A 22,244-nucleotide genomic window follows, 5' to 3' on the forward strand; every position below is an offset into this window, starting at 1 on the left:
TTGTTGTTGAGCTTCATGAGTTCCTTGTATATTGTGGATATTAGCTCCTTATCGGAGGCACTCTTTGCAAAAATCTTCTCCCATTCAGTTGGTTGCCTCTTTATTTTGTCTAAGGTTTCTTTTGCTGTGCAGAAGCTTTTAAGTTTTATATAGTCCCATTCGTTTATTTTAGCATTTACTTCCATTGCCTTTGGAGTCAAATTCATAAAATGCTCTTTGAACCCAAGGTCCATAAGTTTAGTACGTATGTTTTCTTCTATGCAGTTTATTGTGTCAAGTCTTATGCTTAACTCTTTGATCCATTTTGAATTAATTTTGGTACATGGTGACAGATAGCAGTCCAGTTTCATACTTCTGCACGTAGCTATCCAATTCTGCCAGCACCATTTATTGAAGAGGCTGTCTTTCTTCCATTGTATGTTTTAGCTTCTTTGTCAAAAATTATCTGTCCATATTTATGTGGTTTTATTTCTGGATTCTCAATTCTATTCCATTGGTCTATGTGTCTGTTTTTCTGCCAATACCACGCCGTTTTGATTATTGTAGCCCTGTAGTACAAGCTAAAGTCAGGCAGGCGATACTTTCAGCATTGTCCTTTTTTCTTAAGATTGCTTTGGCTATTCGGGGTCTTTTGTGGTTCCAAACAAATCTGATGATTTTTTGTTTTATTTCTTTAAAAAATACCATTGGGATTTTGATGGGGATTGCATTAAATCTGTATATTGCTTTGGGTAATATGGCCATTTAACTATGTTGATTCTTCCAATCCATGAGCACGGAATGTCTTTCCATTTCTTTGCGTCTTCATCAATTTCTTTCAAAAATGCCTGTTGGGATTGAGGTAATTAGGTGTTCTATTTGCTTCTTGGATTCGGGGATCCAGTTCTGTCCACAAGTTTGGGAAGTTCTCATTAACAATTTGTTTGAATATATTCTCTGTTCCCCTCTCTCTTTCTTCTCCTTCTGATATGCCCATTATTCTTACATTGCTCTTTCTGATAGAGTCAGAAAGTTCTTGTAGAGTTCTTTCATTTCTTTTAAGTCTCAAATCTCTTTCTTCTTCCATCTGTGTAATTTCCAGTTTTCTATCTTCGATGTCACTGATTCTTTCCTTCATCTAGTCAACTCTACTACCTAAGCTGGTTATTTCATTCTTAATTTCTTCTATTGAGTTCTTAATCTCCAGAAATTCCATTTGGTTCTTTTTTTAAATTTCAATCTCTTTCGTAAAATGCTCATGTTGTTCTTTGATTGCGTTTCTGAGTTTATTAAATTGCACTTCTGTGTTTTCTTGCATCTCGTTGAGTTTTTTCAGAACTGCGATATTGAATTCTGTGTCATTTAAGTCACATATTTCCATATGTTTAAGTTCCTTTTCTGGAGACTTTTCACTTTCTTTCTGAGCTGTCTTGTTGCCTTGGTTATTCATGGCAATTACTTATTTATTATTTCTCTTCCTAGACATCTACAGGAGTGGCTTCTGCAACAGGTTGATAGGAAGAGGTCTTTCTTTTGTTTTCCAATACTTGGTGATAGAATGTTTTATTTTCTCTTTGACTGCAGACTTTTTTTTATCCTCTCTCACACAGTAGTGCTATGTTTTCTCTGAAATATTCCAGCTTCTCACACAATGGGGGGATTCCCTGGGAGACGGGCTTCTCCTCTGTTAACAGTTCACCTGGGTCATAGGGCGCCACGTCCCTGTGGGGATGCGGAGAGCGTTTGAAGTTCCAAAGCTCTTTCTGCACCAGATTCAGAGCCCGTTTGTTTCAGCAGTTCTGTTTACTCCTGCAAGGATCCACCCAGATAGATGGTGTCAAGGGCGGGGTGAGTTGCGAGAGGTGGCCCAAAGCAATGGCAGCGACCACCACCACAGCCGGTCTGGCTTCCACAGCTCCCTCTCCTTTGCCGGAACTAGTTGTGTTGAGAATCTGTGTCTGTGGTCCACAGTTCTCCGAACAGCAAATATTCTGTCCTTTTGATCTGACACTGCTACTGTTCCGCTTCTAGCACCGGGCAGGTGGGGGCAGGGCGAGCTCTGGGAGGGTAGAGAGGGGGCGGCTAGTCTCAGTGTCTAAGGCTTCCTTCCGTTCTCTGCTCGGCAGTGAGGGCTTAAACCGCCATTTTCAGCGTTCTTCCCTCAGTCTTTTCTCCGAGGTCTCTGCCATGAGCGTTGGGTTTAGCTGTGTTATATGCTGCCCCCTCAGCCCTGTGGGCCATAAGCGGAGCCCTAGCAGTCCGAGTTCTTCACTCTCCCACAGCTGCAGTAGTTCCCGGATGCAGCGAGGTAGTTCCCGGTTCTTCCCGGTAGTTCTCGGAGCAATGAGCTAGGTGTGCATGCTGCGCATGCTCGGCTCAGTCTCTGCACTTCTCTTCTTCCCTCCTCGCCCCCCCCCCCAGCTCGCGCGATTCTCCCACCTTTAGGTGAATTCAGTAGTGGGCCTCTTCGTCTTGCCTGTCTGCTGTGCAGGGAGTCCTTTGTGGAGTTACTGTTCGATTAGTTGTAAATTCCAGGGGAGCTTTACAGAGGCTCACCTCACGTCGCCATTTTGATGACGTCTCCTTAGGTGACTTTTTAATGTGGGCTTTGGTATCTTTGTTAACGTGTAAAGCAAGTCCACAATACACAGTAATCTCTAAAGCTGTGAATTATAGTGTATGGAATCTTTTTCTCCCCCTTCTTCCACCTCCCCCCACTCTGGTTCAAGCCATTGTTTCTCAGTCTAGTTGTGTAGGACACAGCTCCCTGGCCCATGTGGGAATTATGAGCCTTGTGCTTCCCCAGCTGAGGTGGTTGGTCATCGGTGGGCTGCTCACAGCAGCTCACGGCAGCTCTCACTTGCTGTCGGTCACTCATGGCGGCACGCAGCAGCAGCCCATAGCACACAGCAGCCTGCGGCAGTTTACACCAACCTCTAGCTGCTCACGACAGCCCAGCTCCAAGGAGAGCTGTTGTTCACAATCTTAGCTATGGAGGGCAGGCGCAGCTCACTGGCCCATGTGGAAATTGAACCAGCGACCTCAGCGTTAGGAGCACGGTGCTCCAACAACCTGAGCCACCAGGCCGGCCCAGTGTATGGAATCTTGAATGCAGCTATTTGAGGCAATTTGTAATAGATGCTATAATCATTACTACAGGCTTCACTTCAACATTACATTTATAATTGCTTTTTAGTAATATTTTTACATGTAAATATTTAGCTATGCAAACATTGTCTTACATCAAAATCGGGATTAGCAAAGAAATTCATTAAGGTTAAAGGCAGTATATGTCTTAATACCTTGGACTTTGAAGACTCAGTTCTAAGTCTACTGTTATTCAGATCTTGTTAAATGACAGCAATTTATGGTAACTTTGAAAAGAAGTCAATGTTGGGATTTTTATCATGTATCTTACATGTATGAATTTTGATTGGATCTCTCCTGAGATCCAATACTCTCCACATATAATTATTTTATCCGTTTTTCTGGTACAGGAAGGTAAGACTCAACAGGACTAGTGCAAAAAAGTGAGAAGAATGATTTTATTTTCTTACTTTCCTTTCATAGTAATAATTTTCTCACTTTTTTTCCAAACTATTAAAAACATGCATTGGTTTTCTTTTTTGTTTTCGTCAATCATTCCCCCTTTATTTTAAACTTTAGTTTTCCTCAGTTAATACTTTCATGTTAGAGACTGGTGAAGTACTATTTCCCCACACAGGATTTTTTTTTTTTCAAATATGTTCCTAGAACACGAATTGGTCAAGATGTGTAATCCAGGAACAGTGAAGAGTAGGTAACTGAAGATATCTTGTTGAAGCATTTATTCATTCAGGAAATGTTTATTTAATCCTTAAGTGGAAGATTCTAAGAAAGGTGCTGAAATTACAACATGAGTAAGAGACAGACATATTGTAGTTCAAACAAGTACAAGGTGTCCAAGTCCATTCAGGATGCTATAACAAAATACCACAGGCTGGTAGTTTATAAACAACAGAAATTTATTTCTCACAGTTCTGCAGGCTGGGTAGTCTAAGATCAAAGCACCAGCAGACTCAATGTCTAGTGAAGATTATTTCTTAGGCTGTTTTTTGCTGTAACTTCACAGGGAAGGGGTGAAGGAGCTCTCTGGGGTTTCTTTCTTAAGGGCACTAATCCTGTTCAGAAGGGCCCAGCCCTCATGACTTAATCATCTCCCAAAGACCCCACCTTGAAATACCATAACATTGGGGTTTAGGATTTCAATATGTGAATTTTGAGGAGACATAAACATTTACTACCTTGAACATGGATTCTGTAAAAATCAAATGAAGACGTATTATTGCTACCTGTGAAAATGTCCACTAATGATACAGCCTCTCCATTTCTGCCTACACTGTATTCCTGCCTGCTTAACCTCTCTGATAAGATTGCCGTGAGCTCCTTTACTCTTGCAAAGCCTCCCTACCTCCCATTGGCCTGCCCAGGTGCATTTGCTCACCGTCTACCTTTCCATCTCCATATGGAGAATTCCTTGGTATCCACGGTTTTCTCAGTGGACCAAGCTGGACTGCTAACTGGTCTCTGAGCATTGACTGCCCTTTCTGTCATAGTGAGTCTGCTCAGGCTTATTACTCAACCAGATGTGCTCTTAGTTCCCCTCTCTGCCTGTGAAGGTTCTACCCATTTCTCAGGGCTCACGTGTGTGCTTTGGATGTGCATATTGACCTTCCTTCAACCCATCTACTTCTTTAGGCATTTGTCTACTTCTTATGTAACATGCCCCTGACCTTCTGGAATGCAAGAATAAACAAGCAAGCCAACCAACTTGAACTCATACATGTCTCCTACAAAGCCTAGAATTGCTTTCCTTTCTTTTTGGAATAGAGAGTACACAGTATTAAATATTGAATACATTCATGACCTGCACAAAGACTATTTCACAAGCATTTCATTTGTTTCTCCTGTGTGCCAGACTCAGAGTTTGGCAATAAGATACAGATGAAATAGAGAAGTTAACAAACAATACACAATCTGTTAAGTGCCCCAATAGAGGTAAGCACAGGAAATTTATAGGAATGGTACTAATTCAAGTCAGTCAATAAATGGCTAACTATGAATAATTTATTTTAACTTTCAAGAGCTGACATTTAGTACTCTGTATTCCTCCTTATTTCAGCGTGATAATTTTGTGTTGCAACTACAGTGAGCGTCCTAATTTCTTTCTCCCCCGCATTCACTAATGGCACTCCAGTGGATACAGTATAGTTCTCTTGAATTCTGTACACCTGCTCTTTCAGATACATCATCCTGGCTTTAACCATTTCATGGACTGAGATCTCCAATTGCAACTTTAAAAATATAAATTTGGGAATTTAAAAAATAATGTTTAAACATAAGATTAATTTTCATTGTTAAAGACAGGTGAAATATAGTTAATGCTTCTTTGATCTGTGTTTCATCCTTCTGCACAGTTTTAATATTTTATTAGTTTACTTCCTTTGGTTTTTTACTTAGGATGATTTCAAACAACCTCGTTTCTAGGATCCTTTGCACAAAAAAGAAACTCAAGTGGACTTTTTCTGTTTTATAACCTTTTCACTAAAAATTTTGTTTTATGGACTTTTTCTGCTTTATAACCTTTTTATACAAAAATTATTTTCCCTATTCTGGCCCTTTTATTTTGTCTTTTTATCACAAAAATTAAGGAGGCTTTTTGAACCTGTACTTTACTTAGCACCATGATCTAGTAGGTGTTTTAAACTAGGTTCACACTCAATGTGATTATTTGATGAACTTCAAACAATCTCGTTACTCAGAATCATTGTGCTGGCAAATGTTAGACAACATTTAGGTTGGACGCCATGTCTTTCTTGATATCCTTCAGCAGAAGTTTAGTAGGGAATACTCAACAAAATTATCATATAATAAACAGTCAAATAAGACCTGCAGTTAAATTTAGAAATTTTTTTGTTGTTTCTTTTTTCCTGTTGCCATTTCATGTTAGAGCCCTGTGAGCTCATACTCATAAAACAAGACATCATTTTTTGGGGGTCTGATTTAGTCATTCAACAAATGTTTATTAAACATGTGCTATGTATCAGGGCTTTTTTCTGGATTCTGGGGTGTGCAAACAAATAAATACACAAAATATCTTAGGAGAACAAAAATGAGAGAGGGACTTGAGACTGGGCAAGGGAAGGAAGTGCACTACAGACAGGGTGTTCAGGAAATCGTCTCCAATGAGCAGCTCTCCATTTGAGCAGAGACCTGATTGGAGCAAGAGGGCATGAGAGCAAGCCTTGCAGACATCTGGGGCGGAGCATTTCAGGAAGCACTCCTGGAAGAGGTGGCAGCAAGTGCTGAGCCCTGCAGCTGCCTCCCCATGTTCTAGAAACAGAAAAGAAGCCAGTGTGGCTAGAGTAATGATCACTACAGAGCGGGAGGAGATGAGATCAGAGGGGCTGAATGTGGTGACATAATATAGGATCTGTTGGCTGTGCTAAGGGGCTTATATTTTATTCTAAGTGAGATGAAAAGATACTGGAGGGAACTGAGCCAAGGAGCGGCACATGACCTAATATACAAACACTTATCTGTAAAGATATATATGCCCCTGTGTTCACTACAGCATTATTCATGGTGGCCAAGACATGGAAACAACCAGTGTCCTTCGATGGATGATTGGATAAAGAAGATGTGGTACATTCACACAATGCAATATTACTCAGCCATAAGAGAAGATGAAATACTACCATTTGCGACAACATGGTTGGATCTTGAGATTATCATGCTAAGAGAAATAAGTCAGACAAAAAAGTCGAGAACCATATGATTTCACTGATATGTGGGATATAAAACTGAAAGCAACAAAGGAACAAGACAAACAAACAAACAAGAACTCATAGACACTGACAACAGTTTAGTGGTTACCAGAGGATAAGAAGGAATGGAGAGAGGTAGAAGAGGGTAAAGGGGGTCAAATACGTAGTGATGGAAGGAGAATTGACTCTAGGTGGTGAACACACAATGCATTCTTTAGATGATGTAGTACACTTGAAACCTATGTAATTTTACTAACCAATGTCACCCCAATACATTTAATAAATAAATTTAAAAATTTCATAAAAAGCAGAAAAAAAGATTATTTGATATATTGATTGTATTAGTTTTCTTATGCTGCGTAAGACATTACTACAAATTCAGTGGCTTAAAACCACACATTTATTATCTCACAGTTCCATGGGTTCAGCGTCAGAGAGGAGGGACCATTCAGCTGGGTTCTCTGCTCAGGGTCTCCTAAGACTGAAATCAAGATGTGAGCTGGGCCGTGTTCTCACTTGAAGCACAAGGTCCTGTTCCAAGTTCTTGCAGGTCATTGGCAGAATTCATTTCCTTGTGGTTGCAAGATTGAGATCCACCCAGGTCTCCAATTCTTGTTTATTTGTTGTTTATTTTTGCCATCCTAACCATTTTTTCTACTATGACAAAAAAAATTCATCACCTAGAATTTATCATCTTAACCATTTTCGAAGTGTAGAGTGCAGTAATGTTAAGTATACTCATATTGTTGTGAAACAGATTTTTAAAACTTTTTCATGTCAGAGATCTGAAACTCTGTACCCACTAAACAATTCCCCTTTTCTCCCTCCTCCCATCTCCTGGGAACCACCATTCTGCTGTCTGTCTCTTTGAGTGTGACTACTTTGGATGCCACCTGTTAAGTGGAATCATGCAGCATTTTTCTTTTTGTGACTGGCTTACTGTTTTTGCTGACTGTCAGCCTGGGGCTACTCTCAGTTCCTAGGGTCTTCCCCTCTCACAACCTCATTGTTTACTTCTTCAAAGCCAGCAGGGGAATCTCACACTTTGAGTTACTCTCTCTCCAATGTGCTAATACAGAGCCTTCTGTAACATAACATAATCACAGCGGGGACTCCCCCATCTCCATGGCCGTACAATGGAACATAAGGGAATAACTATCCCAGTATTTTTTCGGGTCCTGCCCATCCTCAAGTGGAAGGGACTACATAGGGCATACAATAGGGTGTGGGAATTTGTGGGGCCAGCTCAGCATCCTGCCTACCTTGTAAGTGAAGAACAGAATTGTGGGAAGAGCAGGAGAAGACGCTGGAGACCGGTGAGAAGGCACTGGAGATACCTAAACCATTGCGTCTCAAAATGTAATGTATATGTGACTCTCCTGGGAATTGTGTTGAAATTAGATTCCGGCTCAGTGGGGCTGAGACCTGACTCTCCTAACCGTCTCCTAGGTGACGGCAGTGCTGCTGACGGAATGTCAAGACATAGGCTAAGGAAGACAGGGGCCGGGTGCAGTGGTAACAGTGCACATGAGAAATGAATGGTCCAATTCGGGATATGAGTTGAAGGTACACCCGAAGGGCTTGCTGAGGAGGAAACATGTGTCAGGATGACTTCTACGTTTCAGGGATGACTAGGATTGTAGGAGGATCTGGTTTCAGGGCAGAAATTGAATGTGCAGTTATGGATGAGCCAACTTAGAATCCAAACAAAGATAATCACGAAATGCTATGGGAAATAATAGCTTTATAAATCGTATGTAGCGTTACTAGAGACTTCAATGTTATGTTTCTGTCCACCACAACTAAGGGACTCTTCCTGAGGGCCTTGGAATGTATTGCACTGTATTAAAATGTGTAAGCAATACAAAGGGCCTTATTGATTTGTGCTGCAGTCTCTCTCTCTGCTTCACTTGCACTGACATTAATAAAACAAGGAGTGTTTTCTTGTCCATATGCCAGTGTTCTTTACAGTGAAATCAGCATAGTATTACTCAAATCATTAGAGCTGTTCCTAGAAGCTGAAATGTGCATCGCTGTGCATTTGTAAAGCATATGGTACTCAAGCACTCTCTAGGAACAGAGATAGGTTTTCAAATAAAGAAAGTTTTCAGACCTGTTGACTTTGGTAGATGCCTCACTAGGAGGTGAAGAACCTAGTTTTCTTTGGCTATATAGGCTGTTGCATGGTATGACTAATTCTTATTTCGTTCTGAGCTACATCATGCAAAGGTAGCTTTGTCACATTATGAGAGCTTGCGTGGAAGTCAATCCTCACTGATTCCTTTCTCACAAGATGTAGATGGCACAGACAAGGATGGTATGGAAGGTTTGGTTACTTATAATTTCCCTGAACATTAACCATGTAATATTGTGGCCTTATCCATACTTTGCGAAAGAAAAACATTTGCAAGCATATAAGCTGAGAATTGGGCTGTCAGCTTGGACTCGCAGCATCTCATATATTGTAACAGGCCTTTAAATAAAACATACTGGTTCTTAGCGCTGCTTGGGTGCTAGCTACATAATATCCAGTGAAATCAGGCTATGAGAGATGATTTGTAGTTTCAGGTCGGGGTGAAATAAAACAGCGCAGGGCATTTTGGGTTTGGAGGACTGTTCATTCTGTGGAAGCAGGTGCGCATTCACTAAACCAACGTCTTTATAGAAAACACTGTTTCATTTTTCTGATTGTTAAACAGTAAAATCTGGTAGGTTTTTTATCACCACAAAAAAGGTGGGGGGAGAAGGAAGGAGATATTCCTATTTCAAGGAGAGCCTGGTGATTATGTTTTTATAAATGAGACTGAACAGATAGAAATGAAATCAAATCATTCAATGGCTGTGATGAGAGAAGCTCTGAAGGGGACTAACCCCGGTAGAGAATGGTCAGGAAGTCACAACGATCATCTGGTCACCTACCTTTCAGCCTCGAACCCTGGGCTAGGACTGACTACCTGATATGACAATTAGGTTTCCTGTTGATTTGGAAGAGTGTGATGGCTAAAGCAAGCCGTGCTGATCCCTACACTTGATGTGGTTGTTCCACGCGCCTCTTTTTATGTAGTGTATTATATTAAAACTCAGAATCTAAATCTAGATGTAATTATTTTGTGAATTCATTGAAAGTTGTCCCAATGTTTCCTACACTTGTATATATTTTAAGGTAATGAATTAACTACTTTACAATATAAAATTTAGCTTTGGCATGGTAATCTAAGAAACTAACTTCTTATTGTTTCTTTTCTTTAGGAGCCCTGAATCAAAAAAATTGGGGAAAGAAATATCCAATATGTAATAGCCCCAAACAATCTCCTATCAATATTGATGAAGATCTTGCACAAGTAAATGTGAATCTTAAGAAACTTAAATTTCAGGGTTGGGATAAAATATCTTTGGAAAACACATTCATTCATAACACTGGAAAAACAGGTAAAATGTTACTTGTGTAAATGATTCCCTGTGTCTCAATTTCCTTATCTGTAAAATAGGGATTATAATGGTGTTTCCTTCCTAAGATGGTGTGAAGATCAAATGTTTAGTACATGTAAAGTACTTAGTGTAGTTTGTGGAACATTGAAAGTGATAAATAATTAACCATTATTGCTTTTGTGTTTGATGTTATTATTATTAACGGAAGTTTATATTTCTAGTTGTCTGGCCAGTATGTTGGATTCAGCTAGTGGTTTCTGCCTAATGGAACAAAGACTCTTTAAGTCTGATTGAGAGACATTAAAATCTTACATTAGGCTCTCAAGAGAATCATTAATCTCCAGACAACTCAGAAAATACAGTCAGATAATATCTCCTGTGGAACTAAAATTAAGAGAGTTTAAGGTTCTGAAAGTTGCCACTCAGAGTTCAAACACGAGGTGGTTAAAACCCCTTCCATGGGAATGGGGTTCTGTCTTCCTTGCCACAACCTAAGGAGAGGTTCTGGAGCGTGATGGAGCCGGGGGTGCTGCTTGGAGGGATAAGGAGATGGGAGGAAAGCAGCAGCAAAGAAGGAGTAGAAATGAGTTGAAAATGAGAAGGTGGGGGGAGCACGCCCAAGAGATTTTCCTCTCTTCCCTCTTCTGTTCCATCTCCATTTACTCTGCCCCCTCACTATCATCAAATGCCTTGGGAAGCAGAGCTTTGGGGGAATGGCAATCTCAGGACCCCAAACAAGCAGGGCAGGTGGACTGGCTGTCTTCTGCTGTCAGGGTCCCACAGCATTTAAGTTTTTCGTTTTAGTTCATATTGGGGCAAAAAGATACATTAAGTATATTGTGCAGAGTTACAAGTTCAGCTTCCAGAATGACAGCTTCTTTTTTTAATTTATCAAATAAATGATTTCCTTAATGTACCTTTAATGGAAGAAAATGTGGTTGACATTTGTAATTTTTATTTTCAGAAACTTAGATGCAATTTTATTGTGTGTGTGTGTGTTTTCTTTTATATTTTTTCTTTTCTTTTTTTTTTTTTCTAGTGGAAATTAATCTCACTAATGATTACCATCTCAGTGGAGGAATTTCAGAAATAGTGTTCAAAGCAAGCAAGATAACTTTTCACTGGGGAAAATGCAATATGTCATCTGATGGGTCTGAACATAGTTTAGAAGGACAAAAATTTCCACTTGAGGTAAGTCACAGCTTCCACTGGTTACTGTTTCATTTTATAAATCATTGAGATTTCATTTAGCATATCATTGGATTAATTTGTAATCAAATTTTATAATTCATAGTTATTTTTACTTTGTTAATGTCTGTCTTCCTCACTAGACTAACTAAGCTCAATAACACCTGTATTTGATTTTCCACTTCCTGGTAACCCAAAGTGCCATATTATAGATGATTCATAAATGTTGATGAGTAAATGAATGCATACGTTTTTTTTCCATATCCAAGTATAAAAATAACGGGAAATTTCATCAAAATACTGGGGAATCAAAGAAATGCAAAATAAAACGAGAACATTTTTCAGCTTTAAAATTGGGAAAATAAGTATAAATGCAATAAATAACAAGCATGGGTTGAAATAAACCTTTGCCTATGTGTGTGGAGAGGGTCTAAATTGGTAGACTTTCTGGGAAGCAGTTTGCTTGTTGTTATCAAGAATTTTAAGTATTTCATTCTCAATACCCACCATTTCAATTTGTAGCAATTCAGTCTAAAAAAATAACTACAGACATTCTCAAAAATGTATGTGCAAAGATTTAGTTACCATAATAAAAAGTTGAAACTGTAGCGTCCAGCGCTACGAGAGTTGTGGGGAGTGAGTAGGGCGGCACAGGGTTAAGTAAAGACAGCAGCCATGAATAGATTTTAAATGTGGAGACCAAGGGACCAGCAGTCTCAGGGTCTGGGCTGTGGCACCTAGTCAGCTGCAATAACTTTTATTAGTTCGGTGGGGAAGCAAAGGAGATAAAGCTTGTCAATCTCAAGATCTGTGAATTCTATACTTCGTAATAGAAAACCTATTCGAGTCAATCACCCTTGCCTGCAGACAGCTGGACCATAAGTCTCAACTTCCTCGAGGGACAAAACCTATATGCATATGAATAGATGGGGAGCACCTCATTGAATCACTTCCCTTGTAGGTTTTGGGAAGGAATGCAGCCACAGAGGCTGAGGCTTTCCTTAGCCTGAGGAAGGTGGGGGGCTGTGCCCACCTCTGTGAACCCCATGGATTCTCCTTTGGACCCCACAACTGCCTCTGGCTTGAGTTGTTCCTTCCGTGAGGAATCTTACTCGTCATTGACTGTCCAGTCACCTTTCTGGGACCAAACAGGGAGACATAAGGTGCAAACATGAAGGTTAAGCAAAGTCCCTGAAAGGATCCGTCTCACAGACTCTCCTTCCTTTGGGGACAGGGAGAAGGAAACAAAAGTTTAAGCTGTTGCATGGCGACATTGAAACCAAAAGAAATGATTAACTACATTATGATGGAATAACATAGATCTTGTAAAAATCATGTTTTTGAATGATTTACACAAAAAAAGGTTCATCATAATATCTTAATGCTTTTTACTTTTCTAGCGATATTATGCTTTTAAAAGACAATATAAAATAGTGTGCATAGTATTATTATTTTAACTTTGTAAAACATGGAAGCTAATTATTGACAGAGTACAGAGTCTGAGTCCAATGGACTAGATTCGAACACAGACTTCGCCATTTAGTTATTAGTTACAGACATAACATTGTAAAAAATATTTAATTTACCTAAGCTGTGAAATTGACACGAGTAGTAGCATATGCCTTATGAAGTTATTATGAGGATTAAATGAGAAAATGCATTATTACTAATGTAAAAATAATTAAGGGAAATCAAGAAAACATCAACAGAAGCAATCCCTGAGTTCAGCAGTAAGCGGCAGTCGCAGCTCCCGGCTTTCAGCAGCTTAGAGATCTCCCGCCCGCCCCCTCCCACTCATCCTTGGAAGGAGGGCCCTAAGACTCAGGAGTACTGGGCACAGGGCTGTTGGAGCTACTCTCAGCGTGCATTTGTGCAGGAAAGGACAGAAACTGCATGGTCTCTCTGAAAACTGTCATCCAAACCCCTCAGCCCCTCGCATTTAAATCTACACTCCCAAATTCACTCTGGGCACCAGGTGACTAGCGATGCCTGCGCACTAGGCAGGGAACTCTTTGGCACAGCGGAGGACAACCTGGAGATCACCTGGTGGGCTTAAGCCAAGACTGGTGCTGCTTTCTGTTTTGCTTTGCTTGGTGGTCTTTATTTTATTTTTTTATTTTTTATTTTTTATTTTTTATTTTTTTATTTTTTTTTATTTTTTTTTCTTTCTTTCTCTTCTTTTTTTTTCTTTTTTCTGCTTGTTGTGATTTGCTTTGTTCTGTCTTTATTTCTTTGATATCTTTGCCTATGTTGAGTGGGGATTGTCGGTTGTATTTTACATGTGAATGTACTTGATTTGTTTTCCTTGTTGTTGTTGTTGTTGTTGTTGTTGTACTTGGTAACTTTATTTGTGCTGAAACTGCCCTACCAGGGCCCAGCTTAAGAGGCACAAGATTCAACATATCCAGAAGCCAACTCTGGACCAAACCAGAGTACTACCGGGTTTGACCTACAAGTCACCCATGGAAGGAGGGCCCTAAGACTCAGGAATACTGACCACAGGGCTGGTGGAGCTACTCTCAGCGTGCATTTGTGCAGGAAAGGACAGAAACTGCATGGTCTCTCTGAAAACTGTCATCCAGACCCCTCAGCCCCTCGCATTTAAATCTACACTCCCAAATTCACTCTGGGCACCAGGTGACCAGCGCTGCCTGCGCAATAGGCAGGGAACTCTTTGGCACAGCAGAGGACAACCTGGAGATTACCTGGTGGGCTTAAGCCAAGACTGGTTCTGCTTTCTGTTTTGCTTTGCTTGGTACTTCCTTTTTTTTTTTTTTTTTTTTTTCTGCTTGTAGTGATTTGCTTTGTTCTGTCATTATTGCTTTGATATCTTTGCCTATGTTGAGGGGGGATTGTTGGTTGTATTTTACATGTGAATGTACTTGATTTGTTTTCTTTGTTGTTGTTGTTGTTGTTGTACTTGGTAACTTGATTTGTGCTGAAACTGCCCTACCAGGGCCCAGCTTAAGAGGCACAAGATTCAACATTTTCCAGAAGCCAACTCTGGACCAAACCAGAGTACTACCGAGTTTGACCTACAAGTCACACACCCAGAGGGAATTCTCTGAAGGCACAAGAGCCCATAGAGGCCAAACCTCATTTAAGTGGCCAACCCTCACCCAGCAGAACACCCTGTGGTGAGCAGAGCCAAGTTTCACAACTAGACGGCCTGGGAGTTAAGCCCACCTACTCACAAGCAAAAAGCAATCAAAGTTCTTCTTGAACAGGACGATATACTAAACACACGAGCCTCCTGTGGAGCACATGCAGAGAAGAACGAAGTAGTCCAAGTCAAATATAAAAGACACATACTACATAAGATAACCCAGCAAGAACTAAGAGCTCTAGGGGATCTTCCTAATACATCAAAGCAAACACAGAGAGTCAGTCAGAATGGGGAGACAAAGAAACATGTCCCAAATAAAAGAACAGAAGAAACCTCCACAACTGGAACCAAATGAAGCAGAGGTAACCAACATGTCAGAGACAGAGTTCAGAACACTGGTGATAAGAATGTTTAAGGAGCTTAGAGAAGACATAAAGAAGGATATAGAAATCATAAAGAACAACCAGTTAGAGCTAAAAAAGGATGTAGAAATCTTAACGAACAACCAGCTAGAACTAAAAAACACAATTACCGAAATTAAAAACTCACTTGAAGGAATGACCAGCAGGTTAGATGAAGCAGAGGATCGAATCAGCGACTTAGAAGACAAGTTAGCAGAGATCACTCAAACTGAACAACAGAAAGAAAAAAGAATAAAAAACAATGAAGATGGGTTAAGAGACCTCTGGGATAACATCAAGCGCAACAACATGCGCATCATAGGAATACCAGAAGGCGAAGAGAAGAAGCAAGGGATTGAGAACATATTTGAGGTAATAATGTCCGAAAACTTCCCTAACCTGATGAAGGAAACCAACATACAAGCCCAGGAAGTGCAGAGAGTTCCAACCAGGATAAACCCAAACAGGCCCACACCAAGACACATTATAGTTAAAATGGCAAAGCTTAAAGACAAAGAGAGAATCTTGAAAGCAGCAAGAGAAAGGCAGAAGGTTACATACAAGGGAACTCCCATAAGACTATCAAATGACTTTTCTACAGAAACATTGAAGGCAAGGAGGGAGTGGCAGGAGATACTCAAAGTGATGGAACACAAAGGCCTACAACCTAGATTGCTTTATCCAGCAAGGCTATCATTTAAAGTTGATGGAGAGATAAAGAGCTTCCCAGAAAAGAACAAACTGAAAGAATTTATGACAACCAAGCCAGCATTGCAAGAAATACTAAAAGGACTTCTGTAAATAGAAGAAAGATGAAAACAATTTACTACAAATCTAAAAATGGCAATAACTATGTACCTATCAGTAATCACTTTAAATGTAAATGGATTAAACGCTCCAATCAAGAGACATAGGGTGGCTGAGTGGATAAGGAAACAAGACCCTTGTATATGCTGTATACAAGAGACTCATTTCAGATCAAAAGACACACACAGGCTGAAAGTGAAGGGCTGGAGTAACATATTTCATGCAAATGGAAGCAAAAAAAAAGCTGGAGTTGCAATACTTATATCTGACAAAATAGACTTTAAAATGAAAAAAATATTAAAAGACAAAGATGGGCACTATATAATAATAAAGGGATCAATCCGACAAGAGGACGTAACCCTAGTAAACATCTATGCACCTAACATAGGAGCACCTAAATATATAAAACAGGTACTGATGGACATAAAGACAGAGATCAACAGCAACACTATCATAGTAGGGGACTTCAACACACCTCTGACAACAAGGGACAGGTCCTCCAGACAGAAAATCAATATGGAAACAACAGCCTTAAATGATACTTTGGAGCAGTTGGACTTAATTGATATTTTCAGAGCATTTCACCCCAATGCTGCAGAATACACGTTCTTCTCAAGTGCTCATGGAACATTTTCTAAGATAGATCATATGTTAGGACACAAGACAAGCCTCGATAAATTTAAGAAAATTGAAATCATACCAATTGTCTTCTCTGACCACAGTGCTATGAAATTAGAAATGAACTACAGGGGAAAAAAACCAGGAAGATACACCAATTCATGGAGGCTGAATAACATGTTGCTAAATAATGAATGGGTCAAGCAGCAGATCAAAGAAGAAATCAAAAGATATCTTGAGACAAATGAGAATGAGAACACGACGACCCAAAATCTATGGGATGCTGCGAAAGCAGTCCTAAGAGGGAAGTTCATAGCACTGCAGGCCTACCTAAAGAAACAAGAAACATCACTAATTGACAGTTTATCTTCACACTTAAGGGATCTGGAAAAAGAACAGCAAAATAAACCCAAAGGGAGCACAAGGAAGGAGATAATAAGGATCAGAGCAGAAATAAATGAAATAGAAACCAGAAAAACAATACAAAAGATCAATGAATCCAAGAGTTGGTTCTTAGAGAAGATAAACAAAATTGACAAACCTTTAGCCAGACTCATTAAAAAAAGGAGAGAGAGGACCCAAATTAATAAAATCAGAAATGAAAGAGGAGAAGTGACAACAGACACCACAGAAATACAAAAAATTGTAAGAAATTACTATGAGCAACTATATGCCAACAAATTTGACAACCTTGAAGAAATGGACAATTTTCTAGAGGCGCACAACCTTCCAAAGCTAACTCAAGAAGAAACAGAAAGCCTGAACAGTCTGATTACCACCAGGGAAATTGAATCAGTAATCAATAATCTCCCAACAAACAAAAGCCCTGGACCAGATGGCTTTACAGGTGAATTTTTCAAAACGTTCAAAAAAGAATTATCACCTATTCTCCTCAAGCTCTTCCAAAAAATCCAGAAGGAAGGAAGACTCCCAAACACTTTTTACGAAGCCACTATCACCCTGATCCCAAAAGCAGACAAAGACACCACAAAGAAAGAAAACTACAGGCCGATATCTCTAATGAACATAGATGCAAAAATTCTCAACAAATTATTAGCAAACAGAATTCAGCAATACATTAAAAAGATCATACACCATGATCAAGTGGGATTCATCCCTGGTATGCAGGGGTGGTTCAACATCCGCAAATCAATTAATGTGATACACCACATTAACAAAATGAAAAATAAAAATCACATGATCATATCAATAGATGCAGAAAAAGCATTTGATAAAATACAGCAACCTTTTATGATAAAAACCCTTAAGAAAGTGGGAATAGAGGGATCATATCTTAACATAATAAAGGCCATATATGACAAACCCACAGCTAACATCATACTCAATGGGGAAAAGCTAAAACCATTCCCCCTAAGATCAGGAACAAGACAAGGTTGCCCACTTTCTCCACTTCTATTCAACATAGTGCTGGAAGTTCTAGCCACAGCAATCAGACAAGAGAAAGAAATAAAAGGCATCCAAATTGGTAAGGAGGAAGTAAAATTATCATTATATGCAGATGATATGATACTATATATAGAGAACCCTAAAGACTCCACCAAGAAACTATTAGAACTGATAGATGAATTTAGTAAAGTAGCAGGATATAAAATTAATATTCGGAAATCAGTTGCATTTGTATATACCAATGATAAAATAGCAGAAGGAGAAATTAAAAAAACAATTCCATTTACAATTGCTCCAAAGACTATAAAATATCTGGGAATAAATCTAACCAAAGATGTAAAGGATCTGTACTCAGAAAATTATACAACACTGAAGAAAGAAATGAAAGAAGACATAAATAGATGGAAACACATTCCATGTTCATGGATAGGAAGAATTAATATAATTAAAATGTCCATACTGCCTAAGGCAATATACATATTCAACGCAATTCCTATCAAACTACCAACGACGTTTTTCACAGAAATAGAACATATAATCCTAAAATTTATATGGGACCATAAAAGACCCCGGATAGCCTCAGCAATCTTGAGAAATAAGAACAAAGTGGGAGGTATAACGATACCTGATTTCAAACTATACTACAAGGCTACAGTAATCAAAACAACATGGTACTGGCATAAAAATAGATACATAGATCAATGGAACAGAATAGAGAGTCCAGACGTAAATCCATGCCTATATGCCCATCTAATCTACGACAATGGAAGCAAGAATGTACGATGGGGTAAAGATAGTCTGTTCAATAAGTGGTGTTGGGAAACCTGGACGGACACATGCAAGAAAATGAAGCTGGACCACCTCCTTACACCATATACAAAAACAAATTCAAAATGGCTTAAAGACTTAAATGTAAGATCTGAAACCATAAAATATCTAGAAGAAAATATAGGAAGAAACTTCATGGACATTACCCGGAGTAAGATTTTCACTGATATATCCCCTCGCGCGAGTGAAGTAAGAGAAAAAATAAACATGTGGGATTACATCAAACTAAAAAGTTTTTTCACAGCAAAGGAAACCATCAATAAAACAAAAAGGGATCCTACTCTATGGGAAAAGATATTTGCCAATGATATATCTGATAAGGGATTAATATCACAAATCTATAAAAAACTTACTCAACTCAACTCCAAAAAAACAAACAACCCAATTAAAAAATGGGCAGAGGACTTGGGGAGACATTTCTCTAAAAAGGACATACAGAAGGCAAGAAGACATATGAAGAAATGCTCAACCTCACTAACCATCAGAGAAATGCAAATAAAAACCACAATGAGATACCACCTCACTCCAGTCAAAATGGCTATTATCAATAAATCAACAAACAACAAATGCTGGCGCGGATGTGGAGAAAAGGGAACGCTAGTGCACTGTTGGTGGGACTGCAGATTAGTGCAGCCACTATGGAAAACAGTATGGAGGTATCTCAGGAATCTGAAAATGGAACTACCCTATGATCCAGTAATTCCACTCCTAGGCATCTACCCGGAGAAATCCAAAACTCCAATTCAAAAATCTGTATGCACTCCTATGTTTATTGCAGCACTTTACACAATAGCCAAGATATGGAAACAACCAAAATGCCCATCGGTAGATGACTGGATTAAGAAGCTGTGGTACATTTATACAATGGAGTATTACGCAGCCATAAAGAAGAAAGAAATCTTATCATTTGCAGCAACATGGATGGATCTAGAGAACATTATGTTAAGTGAAATAAGTCAGAAAGAGAAAGACAAGTACCATATGATCTCACTTATATATGGAATCTAAAGAAAAGACTATGTGAATGAACTAATCAGAGTCAGTTTTGGGGACGCAGAGAAAAAACCGAGAGTGGTTAGATGGGTGTGTGGGAGGGGGTTGGGGATAAGGGGAAAGGTGAAGGGATTTGGAAGTAGCTGGTAACCACAAGATGGCCTCAGGGTTTTTCTTTTGAAAATTAATTTGGGGAAGGTATTCTATAATGTTGTAAAGATTTTGTTGGGTATCCGATGGACATGCGTCCTATTTGGGAGACCACCTCAGGGATACTGTGGATACCTGATCATGGCATTGTACATCAGAAGCTAAACATTAATGAATGCCAACTATAATTTTATATATATAATGTGATGGTTCAGTGTGAGGTCGGAGGGATAGTGGATGGGGGGAGGGGGGTTCACAGTATGAGGGATATAAATGATGAACGTCTAAGTATTACCTTGTTTTGTACACCTGAAACTAATAAATAAATTAATTAATGAAAATCCTAAAAAAAAAAAAAACATCAACAGTGATTTTTCTCTTGGTAATGGCATATAAGTGCCTTTTCTCCTTCAAAATTCCCATAGTTTCTAAATTACCTATATTGAAACTATATTAGTGTATAATCCAAAATAGTTAATAAAACAAATAAGACTAGAGTGAATTATCTCTTAAAGGACTAAAAAAATGTAATGTGGAAAAGCAATTGAAATTTGTAGCTTATAAATTATTTTTAACATATTAAATATCCTTAAAGAAAAGCACAGTTATCAAATTGGGTTTGTCAAAGAAATAAGTTAACTCCTTAAACACATAACACTCACTTCTGAGAGGGTAGCTTTCTGACAATATTATTTATTTAGAAAAAAAGATAAAAGTCACACACACAAAAAAACTCTAACAATGTAAGTCCTGAACCAGCAAAATAAATGGTACAGAATCTGTGCACTAAAACTCATATTTTTCTTACTTAAAAAGACCCTCAAATCATTGTTCCGTGGTATTGTTTGTTGTTTGTTTATCTGTTTGTTTGTAACTCCCTCCATGCCATTATGCAAGCTGGGAAATAGGGGCATCCTTGACTTGCCCTTTTTTTCCTGGGCTCCCACATTCTACAGTCAAGTGTTCTCAGTTCTGTCCCTAAATGATGTGGGAGGTCAGAAAAAAGTTCACGCCACCTTTGTCTCTTACTTGGATTATTAAATAATGTCCCTGGGCTAGTCTCCTTCTCTCCAGTCTTAGTCTCTCCTCACTACTCCCAGTACCACCCCCACCCCACCATTAGCTGAAATGCATGAAGACTTGCCACTGCCATTGCTCCAGAGACCAAACTGCAGGCAGGGATGCCGCCCAGATCTTCCTGGTGTGGGCCCTACCTCCCCCTCCAGCTTCATCTCTTTCCTCTTCTCTCACATATGCGTAGCTGACATCATAACAAACTACTTCCCATTTCCCACATTTCTCATATTTTCTTGCCTTTGGCCTTTCCCAAAGCCGGTCCCTCTGATTGAACACTTGTCTGTCTCTTCTGCCTGTTCATCTGTCGCTTCTGAGCTGCTCATCCTTCAGGGGTCAGCTGACAAATCCTGTCTTTGAAGGGCTTTGGTGATCACTGCCACCCTCTGCTTCACACTCTCTAGTTCACGGATCGCAGCCCTAACACATTAATTTTCTCACAGCCTTTCTGCTCTCCCCTTAATTACACTTCTAAACTAGCTGAGTCGCCTGATTTCCAAGCCCACTACACGAGGAGCACCCAAGTATAAGTGAGAGTAGAGGCTGTTATCGACAGATACGGGGAACTGGAGTCAAAAGTTAACAAGGGATAGCCTCACAGCAGGAGAGGAGACAAAAACACTCTTTTGGTGTTTTTTAGGTAGAAGCAGAGCCCTTGAGATTTTCACTATCAATGGAGCGCAAGACGACACTGTCCAAAAATAGTAATTCAGACTGTCAAGAAAGGCATGTCCAGTCAAGAAACAATGCAACCATATTTGAAAGAATTCCAGCAAAATAGTTGAAATAACATTTGATAATTTATTACATTTGACAATTGCTGTAGTAAATGATTACTTCAGTGTCAGCTGGTGATCTCAAAGGGGTAATTTCAGTTCTAGATGTGTCTAACTTTGTATTTCCTTCCTCTTTGGAGGGTGATAAATGATAGTAAATGCACTTGTATGTACATGTAATTGATAAAATATTTTGAGAATATACAGAATTTAGGATTATACAGTTTATAGAATTTTTTCAGAGAGAATTGATTGAATTGGTAAATTGTTTTAGTGTCTCTTTCCTGATTTTTGTGAAATCTTTGTGTATAATAAAGCCTTCATTGTTACATTTACAGATGCAAATCTACTGCTTTAATGCGGACCAATTTTCAAGTTTTGAGGAAGCAGTTAAAGGAAAAGGAAAGTTAAGAGCTTTATCCATTTTATTTGAGGTAATCATTATACATAGATGTAACACTAACCTAATTCCTTTTTTAATACATGAAGTACTAATGTGAAATCTCAAAACATGCTTTGTAACAAATAGAAGAGCTCACAAGTAGAATGATAAGTGGTGATCAATTTCCAAGAGAACCCCTTGATGGTTGTGTTTAAAGGGGGCTCCTGTATTCATGTGTTGGGTCCATCACTTCCAGCTCAAGCAAACTGTTCTCTGAGTGCCGAGATTTGCTAATATTTT

At 39.2% G+C, this 22,244-nt stretch overlaps 1 protein-coding gene across 5 annotated transcripts in view; it reads left to right on the top strand.

Annotated features, from left to right (window-relative positions):
• Positions 1–22,244, top strand: part of PTPRZ1 (protein tyrosine phosphatase receptor type Z1) — a 187,428-nt gene that overhangs the window by 96,140 nt on the left and 69,044 nt on the right. For all 5 annotated transcript variants that reach the window (XM_081038791.1, XM_081038792.1, XM_081038793.1 and 2 more), the window contains exons 3-5: positions 10,035–10,214; positions 11,254–11,405; positions 21,901–21,996. In XM_081038791.1, the coding sequence (XP_080894917.1) occupies positions 10,035–10,214; positions 11,254–11,405; positions 21,901–21,996 (428 nt within the window). The remainder of the gene's footprint in view (positions 1–10,034; positions 10,215–11,253; positions 11,406–21,900; positions 21,997–22,244) is intronic.

Source organism: Rhinolophus hipposideros (genome assembly GCF_964194185.1).
Source record: "Rhinolophus hipposideros genome assembly, chromosome: 25".
Classification (NCBI taxonomy): Eukaryota; Metazoa; Chordata; class Mammalia; order Chiroptera; family Rhinolophidae; genus Rhinolophus; species Rhinolophus hipposideros.